The sequence below is a fragment of the Eumetopias jubatus genome, unplaced genomic scaffold (genome assembly GCF_037043125.1).
Source record: "Eumetopias jubatus isolate StellerSeaLion01/CBP00866 unplaced genomic scaffold, mEumJub1_p1.0 scaffold_2, whole genome shotgun sequence".
NCBI classification, from domain to species: domain Eukaryota; kingdom Metazoa; phylum Chordata; class Mammalia; order Carnivora; family Otariidae; genus Eumetopias; species Eumetopias jubatus.
In genome coordinates this window covers 170062293-170079604 of record NW_028274808.1, presented here as the reverse complement: position 1 = coordinate 170079604, position 17312 = coordinate 170062293, and the positions used below count along the sequence as shown (strand labels likewise).

Genomic DNA, 17312 nt, shown 5'->3' with positions numbered 1-17312 from the left:
TCAAATAAATAAATAAAATCTTTTAAAAAAGAAAAGAAAACATGAATTTGAACTGTTAAAAATAGCATAGGTAAGCATTTTCTTTATGAAAAGTAGGAACTTTTGTTAATATTTACGATCTCTCCTAAGAATAAAGAGGGTAAGATATTGCTTCCAAGATTTTCAAGATTCAAAAAAAATTTAAAGAAATAACAGTCACATAATTTATTTTATTTTATTTTTTAAAAGATTTTATTTTTAAGTAATCTCTACTACCAACATGGAGCTCGAACTCACAACCCCAAGATTAAGAGTCATACGCTCCATTGACCAAGCCAGCCAGGTACCCCCACATAATATATTTGTAATGAAATAACAGTCACATATTTTTTAGCAACGAACAGTAAAGTTTGCATCCCTTAAGCCCCCAATAAATATTTGTGGAATGAGGAATGAATGAATGAATGTTAAATAATCTGGAAGGGCAGCGATTATAAGTAGCAGAAAACTTGAGACTAATGTAAAGAAGTACTGAGTAGATGAAACAAATGAATCAATGAATCAAACTGAAATTATTATTTTTATTATTTTTGGTTTCAGGTATAGAATTTAGTGATTCATCACTTACATATGACACCCCGTGCTCATTCCAACAAGTGCCCTCTTTAATATCCATCACCCATTTAGCCCAGCCCCCACCCACCACCATCCATCAACCCTCAGTTTGTTCTCTTTAGTTAAGAGTCTCTTATGGTTTGCTTCCCTCTCTCTCTTTTCTACCCCTTCCCCCATGTTCATCTGTTTTGTTTCTTAAATTCCACATACTAGTGAAATCATATGGTATTTGTCTTTCTCTGACTTATTCCCCCTAGCATATTACACTCTAGCTCCATCCAATCAAACTGAAATTAATCCCAATTCAAATGGACGATGACTAAAACTCAACCAGCTGCAAAAAATAAATGAGAACACCCCTATCTAGGCATGAAACTCAAGAGGTAAGGCAGAGTTAGCTGCAGAACACTCTTCCTGTCCACACAATGCGAAACCATTGTTTTCCACAGCAAGTTAAATTATTTTCAGCTTCGTCTTTTGAAGTACTTCAAATTTATATTTGTGTAGTCTTCATAGGGTCGTCACATGTATTACCGCGTTCAATCTTCACAGCAATTCTCTAGCGAGTTTCTTTTTAGCTAGAATAACAGAGGGAGAACTGAGGCTGTGGGGAGGGGATGATTTATCCAATGTGATAAAACCAGTTAGCAACAGGGCCAGTACTAGAGCCTGTGTCTCTTGCTTTCAAGACCCGGGTCCTTTCCCCTATAGTACCATGGAGGTAAGTAGCAGTTTCCTGTCAGTCTTGCTAAACATGTATCCCCAAATAGAGCAATCAATGTTTTGAAGCAGATGGCCAAAGAACACTCACACCGAAGGACAAAATGTGTGAAAAGCAATTTAGAAATATGTAAAACAATTTTGAAAACAGGTAACCTATTCCTGGGATTAACAGAAGGAAATAATTCAAATAAATTAAAAGCTATATGCCCACAGTTAGTTATTACAACATTATTTATGATAGGAAAAAAAGAGAGAAAGAGGAAGGAAGGAAGAGAAAGAAGGAATGAAGGGAAGGAAGGAAGGAAAGAAAAACAAGCTAATTCCTATCAAAAGAGAGATGACTAAGTGAACCATATTTCATCAAATTGGCGAATGGTTATGAAGAGTAAGAAGATGGAAAATGTTCGAAGCGATTTTAGCCGGGAAACATATTTGGAAAAGCTGGAAGGGAACACAGAAATATGAAAACAGTTTGCTATGGTTGTGGAATTTTAAAATAAATTTTCTTTAACAGGTTTTATGTTATACTTTATGAAAAAAATTTAACAATAAACAAGTTTAGAGTTTACATGAAGATATTTCCACCACAATGTGACTAAAATCATGTACAGATTTGGAAATTTAGCTTTCGACAAACGATGGGGGGTTCCTTAAATACAGACACGTGTGATGTGCTGGGTTTGCTCATCTGTCTTCAACCCTTGCCTTCCACCAGCATCCCACCATGTCTTCCTGACCTCTGACCCAATCTTCATCTTGTTTCTAAAGTTGTACCCGCTATCTTATTTGCTTCCTATCATTCATAGAACTTATCTGAGTCTGGTCTTCTAGGGGCATCAAAGAAAGCTGCTACGTTAGACTAGAGGAGGGAACAGAACGAGATATTCGGCCCCTGGCTGTCTCTCAATGACATCAGCCCCTGATAGCTGGTTCAGAAAGAAAAAGCTGCTGACTTCCCCTTTAAGCTACTGAATCTAAAGAACAAAGGTTGAAGCTCCCTTAAATCAATCATTCCAAAGGTAGATGGCCTTGTACAAGATAGAGGGTAACCTTGAAAATCGCACAAGGACTATTGTGCAAGGTTGCAGGGCCCAGGCAGAACTCATGCGCCCCATTTTAGTTTTCCCAGTAGACCTTCTTTATGAGTGTCAGACCAAAGGACACACCTAGATATATCTCTGTTTCATCACGATTTATGTCAAACCTCACTATCTTGGAGCAATACTTTTTACCTTTTTACTTGGCAAACAGAATCAAGTTATAACCGTAAGTGCCACACAAAGCACCTCCCCCACATTCCCCACATGAGAGTAGAGAGCGGTCTTCAGTCCAGAGCAAAGATAACCCTAGATGCCTTGATAGCCTATGCAAATAGCGGCAAAGGGGAAAGAGACACTGTGGAATACGAAGGTCACCTTGGGGCATGACCACACACATGTATATGTATCTATATATACTATCTCCAGGAAACTTGCTTGGAAGGGAATTGCAAATGTACGTGTCTGTCGTCTCCTAAGCGGTCCTCGTTCTCATTACAATGCTGATGCAACCAAGATTTTATTGCAGCTTACATCACTTTCATATAGTCACTGAACTAGGCCTTAGAACATCTATGTTAAAGAAACTGCCCTCTCCTTGTTTTGTTCCTATGAGGACTGATTTGATAAATGCACCCTGATTCCATCTCTCTCTTTAGTGTCTGAGGACATCGCATTTGCGAGGCAGCTAGTTTGTGACTTGGAATCTTGCGTGTTCAGTGCTTTACGGTTTACACATCAGAGTGCACAACAGCCCTAAAGAGGTGTACTGTTCGCTGTGGGTCTTGTGAATGAAATTACTGAGGAGAGCAAGGGATTAAGGGACGGAAGAGAGCTCTAAGAATGCTGCCTTTGAATTCTAGTCATGCGTGATTGCTTTGGTATCAAATCAGAAAAAAAAAAAAAAAAAGAAGCAGTTCTCAAGTCTTTCTATTGTGATTCCAGCCCCACAAAAACCCAGAAGGAGCAACTAAGACCACTTCAGATGAACTCTGTCCCAGGCTCCCCTGTGATTCCTTCCAGAAGCTGGAACTCAGGTTCCAGTGGGGGATTTAAATGAGCTATTCTTGCATAAAGCAAGGAGGCATCAGTCCTGGAATTCTTACCTCCTAGGTTAACACCTATCTCTCCCCATCCTAACCCAATTTATGGAACACTATCAGTGTCCACAGAACCTATTAGGTTATTTTTTTTTTAAGATTTATTTGTTTATTTGAGAGAGAGAGCGCACGCGTGTACACACAGGAGCAGGGGTAGAGGCAGAGGGAGAGGGAGACAAGCCAACTCCCAGAGCAGGAAGCTGGTTGTGAGGCTCCATCCCAGGAGCCCAATATCATGACCTGAGCTGAAATCAAGCTTCGGACGCTCAACCAACTGAGCCACCCAGGTGCCCCAGGACCTATTAGGTTGAACCATTGCTCAGATTTGACTAATTTTGGTCTACAAAAATGCATTTCAGATCGTTCGACCCAATATAAAATACCTCTAATGAGCAAAAGACAAGCTAAGGAGCAGAACAGAAAAGCAGATATTGTGGGTTAAAAATAGTAAGGGTTTGTGCACTTGTTTTAGAAACACCCAAACAGAGGAAAAATTGGGACACCTGGGAAGAGACATCAGGAGGCAAGCAAGTCTGAGGGGAAGAGATGCTGTCACACAGATAAAGGACAATTCTAAGGCTGCCCGGGTCACAAAGTGACCTTGAGCATTAACTGGCCAAGAGTCCTTAATTGTAGGCCTTGATATTTGCTCCTCCTGATACAGCTCGTGGTTCTTTACCAAACTTTTAATGATTTTGTCACTTAATGACCTATTTTATGCCATTTTATATGTTTTCTTTTGCACATTCAGTCTTATTTTCTCAATAAGATGATTGGCTCCTGAAGGCACATTCCCATGCCGTTTATTTCAGCCTCTCGGGGCAGGGCAAACCAAGCATTAAGTAAGCGCTCAGTGAGGATCTATTAGCAGACTGGAAACCCATCATGAGGCTCTGTTATCAGAAAGCTCAACTGGAAATGTAAATTCTGGGAGGACCAATAGTTAGTAACATGCATCTTTGAGCAGTACCTCCTACATGCCTTATGGTATGCTACATATTTAATATATACGTTAGCATCACATCTAACAACTTTACAAAGGGCACTTTTATTAACTTCATTTTACAGCTGAAGATACTAAGAGATTTCAGAAAGGTTAAATGAATAACCATGTCTTAACCTTGTCTAAGGCCACGCGGTAAGTACTTGAACTTCAAGCCCGAGAGTGCTGAACCCAAAACCCACGCTCTTTCCTACTTTGTGTTGTCCCTGCCACCCTTTTATAATAACAGTAATAATAACTTATATTAATAATAATACGGTTATAAAAGAATAGTTATAAAAATAAAATCATTATCTTAATAATACGTTATAAAAATAATAGTAATAGTAGTAATAATAATGGCTTATAGAGGAGTTACTCTGTACCAGACCCTGTTCTAAAGTCCTTTGCATATATTAATTCATTCAATCTTCACAGGCCTAGAAGATGGGCTCTATTATCCATTTACAGGATTTTGAGAGTGCATTCTCTTGGACTTCTAAGGGTTAAAAGGAGATTCTGTAGCACTGAGCTTTGTCTTTTTATGTAGGGGAAGAAACTCTACAATCCCCATAATATGTCACCGGCACCCAGCCCCTAGAGGGCCCATGAAGGGAGCCAGGGAGAAGAGAAGATGGAGCTTGGACCAGAGTTCTCTGCCTGCCCCTTGGCAATCCTATAGGAAAGGCTTTAGGTTGGAGGCATAAGAGAAGCAGACGGAGAACAGACTTTGAGATCATCAGGGTTCCCTGACAGCTCTCCCCTGCATCACCCTGTGCATCACTAATTTGTCCCTGAAAAGACCTTCTACCAGCCAAAATTACAACCCTTGTGAGTAAGGACAAGAAAGATTAACAATATTTTCTTCTTCTTAGGCTCATTCGAAAGTTTGGCATAACTACAACACAAATTTCCGCCCACATCAGAAGGGTTTGGTGTCAATCACGTTGGGATCCCATTGGATTGAGCCAAACAGATCAGAAAACATGATGGATATACTCAAGTGTCAACAATCCATGGTTTCTGTGCTTGGGTGGTTTGCCAACCCTATCCACGGGGATGGAGACTATCCAGAGGTGATGAAAAAGAAGTTGCTCTCCATTCTACCCCTTTTCTCTGAAGCAGAGAAGAAGGACGTGAGGGGCACTGCTGATTTCTTTGCCTTTTCCTTTGGACCCAACAATTTCAAGCCCCAGAACACCATGGCTAAAATGGGACAAAATGTGTCACTCAGCTTAAGAGAAGTGCTGAATTGGATTAAGCTGGAATATGACAACCCCCGGATCTTGATTGCTGAGAATGGCTGGTTCACAGACAGTCATGTGAAAACAGAAGATACCACAGCCATCTACATGATGAAGAATTTCCTCATCCAGGTTCTTCAAGGTTGGTTGCACATTAGCTCAAGTTTTTAAACCTTTGAATACTTATCCTATAGGACACTTAAAGTCATCTTCAAACATGATTATTGTTGCTGGGCTTTCCCATTGACCCATGTTGACAGAGTTTTTGTGTTACTCTCATGTCCTTTTTAAATAAAAGTTTGACAATAAAATAATACTAGACTGTAGATACACATCCTTAATTGGCAACAAGGTGCTATATCATTCTTCTTTTTATTTTTTTAAAGATTTTTAAAATTTAGGGGCGCCTGGGTGTCTCAGTCGTTAAGCGTCTGCCTTTGGCTCAGGTCATGATCCCAGGGTCCTGGGATCGAGCCCCGCCATCGGGCTCCCTGCTCTGCGGGAAGCCTGCTTCTCCCTCTCCCACTCCCCCTGCTTGTGTTCCCTCTCTCGCTGTGTCTCTCTCTGTCAAATAAATAAACAAAATCTTAAAAAAAAAAGATTTTTAAAATTTATTTATTTGAGAGAGAGAGAGAGCTGGGGGAGGGGCAGAGGGAGAGGGAGAGAGAGATTCTCAAGCGGATTCCGTGCTGAGCACAGAGCCCCATGCTGAGCTCCATCTCACAACCCTGAGATCATGACTTGAGCCAAAACCAAGAGTCAGACTCTTAACCAACTGAGCCACCCAGGAGCCCTGATGCTCTATCATTCTTTTTAAAAAAACATATGCTACAAGAGATATGTCCCAAAGTTTTCTAGTAGTACTTTAGTCTAAGATATTGAAGGTTTTCCTGAAATTGTGCTCTTTTTAGGGGCACCTGGGTGGCTCAATCGGTTGAGTGTCCCACTCTCGATTTTGGCTCAGGTTGTGATCTCAGGGTTGTGGGTTCGAGCCCTGTGGCGGGCTCCGTGCTCAGCGGGAAGTCTGCTTCTCTCTTTCTCCCTTCTCCTCTGCCCCTCTCCCCACTTGATCTCTATCTCAAATAAATAAATAAATAAATAAAATTTAAAAAAAAAGAAATCGTGCTCTTTTTATTCTATTACATGACTGAACGGTGAAAAGTTCTGAAGACAAAGAATGAGCCATGAATGGCAAAGCTGAGTAATTTCTATTGCTCCTGGATATTCCTCTGACCCCTACTAATCCCCTCATTCCTTTTCCACTACTCAAGTAGTGACATCTACAGGTGGCTGATTGAAATAATGGAGCCATAGACAAGCCCAAATTGTGATGGGTCTGTCCCCTGCAGAATTGGGCTCCATTTCACCAAATATAAAGAAATTCTCAGCAGAACTTTCTAAAAGTTTGTAGCTTTCTTTAGAAGTCACAACTATTTTTTTTTTAAGATTTTATTTATGAGAGAGAGAGAGCCCACGTAACTGGGGTCAGAGCAGAGGGAGAGGAACAAGCAGACGCTGCACTGAGCACAGAGCCTCTCACGGGGCTCGATCTCAGGACCCCGAGATCATGACCTGAGCCAAAACCAAGAGTTGAACGCTTAACAGACTGAGCCACCCGGGCGCCCCTGAGCATGCAGCTCTTGATCTTCGGGTGCTGAGTTCCAGTCCCATGTTGGGGATAGAGTTTACTTAAAAATAAATAAACTAGGGGTCCCTAGGTGGCTCAGTTGGTTAAGTGACTGCCTTTGGCTCAGGTCATGATCCCGGAGTCCTGGGATGGAGCCCCGCATCGGGCTCCCGGCTCAGCGGGGAGTCGGCTTCTCCCTCTGACCCTCTCCCCTCTCATGCTGTTTCTCTCTCTCTCTCTCTCTCAAATAAATAAATAAAATCTTTAAAAAAAAACTAAAAATAAATAAACAAACTAATTAATTAATTAACTACTTAATTAAAATTTAGAAGTCACAAGCCTAGAGGAAAGGCAGGTTCTGCAGGAGAGCCTTCAGGGAGGGTCCTCCGGAAGAGTAAGATCTTGTTGCCCCTAAACTGTGGGAAGGAGCAGCATGGAACAGAGCCGCACCCAGCCATGGCCAGGTGCATATTGGGGGCCTCCAGAGCAAAGGGCCCAGCCTACAGAGCCTGAGCCAAATACCATGCAGTCGGGCAGAAGGGGTATCCATTCCCTGGGTGTCACCATTCCCTCTCCCCTGAGGGCCCTACAACACCAAAAGCACTAGAAGCAGGGCCTACTGAAACATACTTTTCTCCCTAGAATCTCTTCGGATGGATTCTCCACCTTTTAGGAAAAGACCATCAGTGACAAAAAGCCAAAAATGCAGAAATGAGGCATTGCTGTGAGAGAAATGAAAGCTTTTAAGAGAAGAAAAATAGTTTGTGGTTGATTTGGGGACTTAGTGCTTTTATTGCTGCTATTGATTTCCATATTTCATTTTTACCCGATTCCTCAAAGTTATTGAATCAGGGGCGCCTGGCTGGCTCCATCGGCAGAGCACGTGACCCTTGATCGTGGGGTTGTAAGTTCGAACCCCACATTGGATATAGAGATAACTTAAAAAAAAAAATCTTAAAAGAAAAAAAGTTACCGAATCAGGGTTTTTAATGCTAGAAAAGTCCTGAGAGATCTTTTCCAACCTTTTCTGCTCCGAAACTTGTCCAGTAGCACCATCCCAGGAAAATAGCGGCCTCCTGCCCCTGCCCCTCAGCCAGCCCGTTCTCCCACAGTACTGTACTTGTTTCTCCTCCTTATATGTACATTCACTTTTGTTCATTCTCAAAGCTGATTTTTCAGTCCTTAAAGGGTAGTTTCATAGAAGATAGTTCTCCACAAATGGGACCTAACCCAAGCTTGAAATGAGACACTCTTGGTCAAGAGCAGACCTCTGCCTGGGTCCTAGAGGGTTCTAGGGATTCCTATGCCTTCTGGCACAGATTGCCCCCTAATATTCTCAGGAATATTTGAAATTGGATCCTTGAACTGCGTCTTTCCCCTGTTGCGGGTAAGGGGGAGGACCATCTCAGATGAAAATAACTGTCATTTTTCAAGTATCAACATGAATTTTCTATTGTACATCACGAGCCTGCAAATGAGGAGAAAAGCCAGTTTCACCATATGTTCCTGGCAACACGTCCCCTGGCAGATTGTTCGCGAATCAAAAACACGAACCAGAGTGAACATCTCTGCTTTTCTTCCTCTGTGCAGCTATAAGGCTGGATGGAATACAAGTGTTTGGCTACACTGCCTGGTCCCTCCTGGATGGCTTTGAATGGCAGGATGCTTACACCACTCGCCGAGGATTATTTTACGTGGATTTGAATAGTAAGCAAAAAGAAAGAAAGCCCAAGTCTTCAGCACATTACTATAAACAGATCATCCAGGAAAATGGTTTTACTTTCAAAGAGTCCACCCCGGATGTGCGGGGTCAGTTTCCCTGCGACTTCTCGTGGGGCGTCACCGAGTCTGTCCTTAAGGTGAGTGACTGCTTACAAAGTAACTATAAACCGGTGCAGACAGGACGTAGTATTTTATTTCATGGACTCAATGACAGCTGTCAGACAAGAGCAAATATGATTACTTGGAGGTTCTGGAGGGGAGTTGGGGAAAGAGGAAGAAAGATGAGAATTAGTGCTTACCCGGAGCCTCTCATGTGCCAGAACTTATCCTGAGTTCTGAGATGAGAGCCTGCCCTCAAGAAGTATACGGTCTAGAGGAAACTTACAGTCCTTTTTGAAAGAGGCATTTGGTCAGTAGCATCAAAATTATAAAATTGTTTTTATAGATTTTGTTTTGCCAAAAGCCAATTATTAGTGGCCCTTGATTTAAGTGGTTCCTGTTATTTGATAGGTTTGAATAATTTGCTTTATGAGATCTCCATATCCTTGTGGGGTCTCCCATGCTCATTCGTCACCTTCATCACATTACTTCCTTAAATGCCACCTTCTCGGTAAGGCTTCTCTCCACTCCAAAAAAGAATCACAACCTTCGGGCGCCTGGGTGGCTCAGTCGGTTAAGCGTCTGCATTCAGATCAGGTCATAATCCCAGGGTCCTGGGATCGAGTCCCTCATTGGGCTCTCTGTTCAGCGGGGAGCCTGCTTCTCCCTCTCCTCCCCGCTTGTGTGCTCTCTCTCTCTCTGGCTATTTCTGTCTCAAATAAATAAATAAAATCCCCCCCAAAAATAATAAAGGTGACCTGATACATATCTTTAAAAAAAAAAAAAAGAATCACAATCCTCTCATTCTCCTTTCTTCCTTTTTTCCCGCCATATATCCTATTCATCACTAGCTAATATACCACTATGTACTTTACACATTTTTCTTTTTTTCTCTAGCTTTATTGAGAGATAATTGACATAGAACATTGTGTAAGTTTAAGGTGGACAACATGGTGACTTGATACGTTTATATATTGCAAAACGATTACCACCATAACAAAATTCCCATTTCTTTCTGCGGTGAGAACATTTAAGATCTATTCTCTTAGCAACGTTAAAGTGTGTAATACTGTATCATTAGCTAATCACCATGCTGTACATCTGATCCTCAGAACTTAATTTTATCACTGGAAGTTTGTGCCCTTTGTCCACTATCTTCCCATTTGCCCCAGCCCCAGCCCCTGGTAACTGCTTTACGGATTTTTCTTATTGATCGTGTTTTCCCCTTACTAGAACGCAAGCTTTCTACACCTAAGGGTGGAGATGTTTGAGGCTTTGCTCCCTGCTGTGTGCCTCACTAGGGCAGCGTCAGCTACGAACCAACTGAGCACCAGCCATGTACCATGCAAAGTGAAGTTGTTAAGGTCAACTTTTAGAGCCAGATGGGCTGTTAGAGACCTCCTGTTCCAAATCCTCCGTTTTACAGATTAGGAAAATGAGACCCATCCGTTCATAATTGAGACCTAAGTGACTTGTCCAAGGTAACATCGATAGTGGCAAGACTGTAACAGGCAGCCTGCAAGCCCCTGTATTTACAGTGCTCTTTTCAAAATAATGGCAACTAATTTTTTAAGCCCTTATTATGTGCCAAGCATATAGCTGTTGTATACAATGCATATTCTCTCTCCTAAATCTTAAAACCCTCATTTTACAAGCAAGGAAACTGAGGCTTAGGGAGGTTTTCTAATTTGTTCAGGGTACCCAGATCTGTCCATTTCCTGACACCATGATAAGACCTCACAATTCCACATTATGGCCTGTATTCTAGAAGCATATGGAAAGACAGTAAGATCTACAAGGGATGGACCAGACAAAAGGGCTCAAACTATGAGTAAACACAGTTCACGGGTCATGAATCTCAATCTCTGTTGATACTTAAACATGATTTAGTAAAGGCTCAGAGATAATAACGGTGGAAAGGATACAGAGTAACCTAAATACAGAACTGATTCATCTTCAACTTGTGTCCCCTGTAGAGCCGACTACTTACCCAGTTCCTATCTCCTCCACATGGCAAAGGCAGGCCATCTTTTCCCTACCACTTTAAATAGTTTACTGTTTTTACCAGTCATAATCCAAGTATCTTGCATAAAGAGGGTGTTTGTTTATTGTCCTATTGGATGAAGAAATTCGGTGTTCTCATAGGCCCATGGGTGGGGGCAACATAATGATGCACATACCGCTTTAAATGGGTTTATATTTTCTTTAATTCCACACCCAGAAAAGAAAGATCCTAGGAGAGATAAGAGTTCCTGCCTGTACATGACCCAACCTGTAAGTTTCTACTTCATCTGAAGACCTATTTGTGCCCCAGTGACTGACACTGCGAATGTCTACCCCATGGGGGGACCCTATCCCTACTCTGAGGAGCAGGAGTGAATCACTTGGGTCAGGGGGGAGCAATTCTGTGATCAACAAGTTCTGAGTTTCATGCTTTCTCCCGGAGCCCAGTGAGGCATCAGCTTCCCTTGACCTTGGACTGAGAGTGAGGATGAATTATTTGTCAAGGAAAATTAGAGTGCTTTTTGAAAAAATCAGCCAGAGGATGTATGAATAGATGCCAAAAAACTAGATGTCCTCTATAGGAAGACTGACAAAATGAAAGTAACACTTTAAAAATATTGGTGTGCCTACCTACAAACATGCCTATCTTACTTCCCCCCAACCTCTCAGTATTCTTTTCTCCTCTAACATTTTGTTTTGATGAGTTTCAGACTCGTACAATAAACACCCATATTCCCTTCATCGAGACTGACCAATTGTTAACATTTTGCCACATTTGCTTTATCTCTCTTTTATAAACCAGTGAAAAGTTGCAGACATTATTACACTTCACTCCAAAATATTTCTACTCAAATGTGTCTCCGAAAAATAAGGACATTCTCCTATATCATTATTAAATTATCATTCCCATAATATTTAATATTGATTTCATATCATCTAACATACATTCCATATTCAAATTATCCTAAATGCTTCCAAAATGTCCTTTATAGATTTAAAAAAATTTTAGATCAAGAATACAAACAAGATGACACACTGGTTGTCCTTCATCTTTAGCCTCCTTTAACTCAGAATAATTCCCCCAAATTCATAGTATTGGCATATTTGAAGAGCCCAGACCAATTGATTGTAGAATGTCTCATGTTCTGGATTTCTTTGTTTCTTTATTGGATTCGATGAGGTTGTGTATTTCCCAATATATCGCATCAGGAAGCACATGATGTCATTGTTTCATTATGGCAGATGTTAATGTGTTGAAGTAGTAGTTACCACAGTTCTTGATTAAGGTAGCATTTGCAAGATCTCTTAATTGGAACGTACCTTTTCCATTTGTAATTAAGAAGTAATGTGCTGGGCGCCTGGGTGGCTCAGTCGTTAAGCGTCTGCCTTCGGCTCGGGTCATGATCCCAGGGTCCTGGGATCGAGCCCCACATCGAGCCCCGCATCGGGCTCCCTGCTCAGCGGGAAGCCTGCTTCTCCCTCTCCCACTCCTGCTGCTTGTGTTCCTTCTCTCGCTATGTCTCTCTCTGTCAAATAAATAAAATCTTTAAAAAAAAAAAAAGAAGTAATGTGCTGGTGACACTTTGAGACCATCCGTATACATATCCTGCTTCCCAACACGTCACTAGTGGTCTTAATATTGATTCATTAACTTTACCTGAACTATTATTTTGTAGATTGCAAAACGGTGAATTTCTAATTATATTATTCCTTCTACATATATCAGGTAATTCTCTTAATTTCAATGCATTATAATTCATTACTGTCATTGTTTCATTAGTCCTTTTGATGCTCAGATTATCGCAAAGGTGGCCGATGGGACTCCTTCAAACTGCTCCTGTGTCTTTTTGACATTTCCTTTTCAGTTTTTAAGCGCATCCTTACTTTTCTGGCATAAGATGTACCAGCATCACCTCATTTTTTTCCTTCCCCAGAATGGAAAAAGCCATTTCTCCAAGGAGTCCAGGATCCTCTTAGCGGGGAACAGAATTTTAGAACTAAGTTCTCAGGAACTAGGGTTGAGATCATGGTTCACCACCTCCAACTAGCTCTCTTAGCAGATTAATCACACCCACTTGCTAAACCGAATGCTTGTTGGAGGTTTTTTTGTTTTCTTTTGTTGTTGGAGGTTTTTAAAAGACAGATTTTCATTTGATCTTGTCTTACCTCATAGCAAGATTGCTCTTTGTAAACACCCTTTCAGTATTAAGATGCTCTGAGGTTTCAAAACACTGAGATTGTCAATCTAAGCTAGAAGGATTTTACTCAATTATATGCAGATCTAACTTCATGCTCACATGATCAATGTTCTCTCAGTTTAATGTTCTAGATAACTGGTTGGCAGATGGTAAGTGGGCAGTGATATGGTTTTGTAATTGGACTATGAAGGATGACACACGAGAAAACAATTAGAGGGAACATATTTACCAAAGGTTAATTGTCATTTTTTTCCAGGTGCATTTAAATTTAGCCATAGGAAGAAAAGGTACTTTAAAACAAGTACAGAACTTTTATTTTCTCTTATTAATGTTGAATCTGGAAATGTTTTTTCTTAAGCCCTTTTCTGTTTTAATTTAGACTCAAGGGCCTAGCAGGCAATTACCATAACCACGGAAAACTAAGCCCAAGTCATGACTACCTTATGTTTGTAGATTGCTTTAGAATTGACAGAGCGCTTTCCCAGAGTCATTGACTCATCACAACACACCTGTGAGGTGGGTGAGATTGCTCTGTCACTAGACAGAGTTGCCAAGCCCGAGTTTCAAAGGGGTGGAATGAGGACAAGAGTCAAGGATTAGCTCCTTAGTGGGGGGCAGGGTATGACACACCATCAGATCCAAGAGTCAATTTGGGAGATCCTGGGGGATAGTTTACTGTTTTTACCAGTCATAATCCAAGTATCTTGCATAAAGAGGGTGTTCGGTATCGTCCTATTGGATGAAGAAATTCGGTGTTCTCATAGGCCCGTGGGTGGGGGCAACATAATGATGCACATGTGGTATCACTTGGACTTCTCAAATATAAGGTGTTAGAGAGTTGCATTCAGCAAATGCAAGAGGTCATTCACTACGCCATTCCCAATGGTCTTTTTTAGGAACTGTGGCTGGGTCAACCAGCCACCTCTAACTCCGAGTCCTGGTCTCAGTGAAATCCCCTACAACTAGAATTTTAACTTTGCAGTCAAGTTATGGCAGGGTTTGGAAGGTCCAGCTTTCATGATTCCTTTTAACTGAGGGTACCAAGCCAAATTTCCTGATGCTTTTGAACAGTATCATGTGAGACCCCACTATGTAACTTGTTTTTAGGACAAACGAACTAGAAAACTGTTTCTCAGGGGTTTCTGAAAAACAACTTGTCTTCGAAGCCAAGCCCTGGGTGTGGTTCCTTCCCTGTTTTCTGGTCTCCCTGGGAGATTTCAAGAGCTAGAAGGGAGGCTCATCCCGCAGGCCTCTTCTATGGTATCACCAGGAGAACTGCAAGAACATGCAGGTCGTTATGAAGGCTACATGCCTCGTTTATTTTCTCTATTGTCAGGAAGAGGCAAAATAGCACGGGGCCCTTCTTTCTCTTAGAGGATGCCTGCCAAGGGCCTGTCTGCCGGGTGTGCTTTACTTGAATGGCCTTGTTTTTCCAGACGCCTGGGTGGCTCAGTTGGTTAAGCGTCTGCCGCCACTCAGGTCATGATCCCAGGGTCCTGGGATCCAGTCCTGCATAGGGCTCCCTGCTCAGCGGGGAGTCTGCTTCTCCCTCTGCCCCTCCCCCGCTTGTGCTCCCTCTCTCTCTCTCTCTCCCCCTCCCACTCTCTCTGACAAATAAATAAATAAAATCTTGAATGTGCTTGTTTTGCACAGCCCAAGGTGGTGGCTTCCTCCCCACAGTTCAGTGACCCTCACCTGTACGTGTGGAATGTGACAGGCAACAGACTGCTGCGCCGAGTGGAAGGGGTGAGGCTGAAAACACGGCCCGCTCAATGCACGGACTTTGTCAGCATCAAGAGACAACTGGAGATGTTGGCAAGACTGAAAGTCACTCACTACAGGTTTGCTCTGGACTGGCCCTCAATCCTCCCCACCGGCAACCTGTCCGTGGTTAACCGACAAGCTCTGAGGTACTACAGGTGTGTGGTCAGTGAGGGGCTAAAGCTCAACATCTCCCCAATGGTCACCTTGTACTATCCGACCCACGCCCACCTGGGCCTCCCCACGCCCCTGCTGCACGGCGGGGGATGGCTGAACCCATCCACAGCCCAGGCCTTCCAGGACTACGCTGGGCTGTGCTTCCAGGAGCTGGGGGACCTGGTGAAGCTCTGGATCACCATCAATGAGCCCAACCGGCTGAGTGACATCTACAGCCACGCTGGTAACGACACCTACCGGGCAGCGCACAACCTGCTGATCGCCCACGCGCTGGTCTGGCGCCTCTACGACAGGCAGTTCAGGCCTGTGCAGCGCGGGGCCGTGTCGCTGTCTTTGCACTCGGATTGGGCCGAACCCGCCAACCCCTACGCCGACTCGCACTGGCAGGCGGCCGAGCGCTTCCTCCAGTTCGAAATCGCCTGGTTCGCAGAGCCCCTCTTCAAGACCGGGGACTACCCGTTGGCCATGAGGGAGTACATCGCGCTCAAGAACAGGCAGGGGCTCTCGCGCTCCACCCTGCCTCGGTTCACCGAGGAGGAGAGGAGGCTGGTCAAGGGCGCGGCCGACTTCTACGCGCTGAACCACTTCACCACCCGGTTCGTGATGCACGCGCGCCAGAACGGCAGCCGCTATGACGCCGACAGGGACGTCCAGTTCCTGCAGGACATCACCTGCCTGAGCTCCCCCAGCCGCCTGGCTGTCCTGCCTTGGGGGGAGCGCAAGGTGCTGAGGTGGATCCAGAAGAACTATGGAGACGTGGATGTTTACATCACGGCCAGTGGCATCGATGACCAGTCTCTGGAAAATGATGAACTCAGAAAATACTACTTAGAGAAATACATTCAGGAGGCTTTGAAAGGTGAGGTTCGGGCCGTATCACATAGTGTGAAATGACGTTACCAGCTCAGGTGAACGAAAGAATGAGGGGAGATGGTGCGTTAGTGACAGTGCCAGCTCATTAGGGAAAATTTGGCAAGTTTAGAAAAGTATTTTTAAAAAATCAAAAAAACACAAAACAAAAACAAATCACCTGAGGCCCAGGTGAGCTCCCCCAATTAAGCACTGTTGGTATTTTGGATTATTTACTCCCAGCATGTGTGCTAGACAGTTTTAGTACAAGTGAAAATTTTGTATCCAATTTTTTTCTAATATCACATTGTTAGTGTTCCACCTCACTAAAATTACCTTAATTTTTTTTAAAAGATTTTCTTTATTTGAGGGAGAGAGAGCGAGCATGAGCAGGGGGAGAGGCAAAGGGAAAGAGAAAAGGAGAAGCAGACTCCCCGCTGAGCGGGTGGGGGGGGGTGTGGGGCTCGATCTCAGGACCCTGGGATCATGACTGGAGCCGAAGGCAGATGCTTGACCGACTGAACCACCCAGGCGCCCCGCCTTAATATCATTTTAATGGTTGCTTAATATCCCATCATATAGACATATCTTTATGCATGTAAGCATTTCTCTGTTTGACATGGGGTTTTTAATACTAAGAAGCAAGTACCTTTGGATATAAATCTTTGTCTTCATTTCTGATTATCTTCCTAAGAAGGACTGCCCACTATGGAATTATTGGGTCATATGTTACAAACAGCGGTTTTCATCCCCCTCCCCAAGCAAGCTGTAATTTTTTAACACTTTTTAAAAATTCCTCTATTTTATCTATTTTGATGGAAGCAAACAACAGTGTTTGAGAGTATCTTACATAATCTTTGCAGTATTGCGTATCATTTTAAAAATATTTTTAAATGTTCATAATAGATTTGTTGAAGCAACAAAAAGATCCCTGAAATATACTTATTTACTAAGCACCTAATATAGGCAGAAACTGTTCCGGGCACTGTATCACCACTGAACAAAGTAAAAATTACTGTCCTCATGAAGCCTGTATTTTTGTGGGATGAGAGTCAACAAATAAGATATATAGCTCTATGGAGAAAAAACAGCAGAGAAGAGGGTAACCAGGAGTGGGTATAGGAGTAGTTACAATTCTAAGCCGTGGTTGGGGAAGTCTTCAAAGACCTGGAGGAGCAAGACAGCAAACCTGTGC

General features: G+C 42.8%; 1 protein-coding gene across 1 annotated transcript in view; it reads left to right on the top strand.

Moving 5' to 3' along the window:
• Positions 1 to 17312, top strand: part of KLB (klotho beta) — a 33826-nt gene that overhangs the window by 14208 nt on the left and 2306 nt on the right. Inside the window, exons 2-4 of the mRNA XM_028088395.2 lie at positions 5312 to 5822; positions 8898 to 9166; positions 14984 to 16127. Of these exons, the coding sequence (XP_027944196.1) occupies positions 5312 to 5822; positions 8898 to 9166; positions 14984 to 16127 (1924 nt within the window). The remainder of the gene's footprint in view (positions 1 to 5311; positions 5823 to 8897; positions 9167 to 14983; positions 16128 to 17312) is intronic.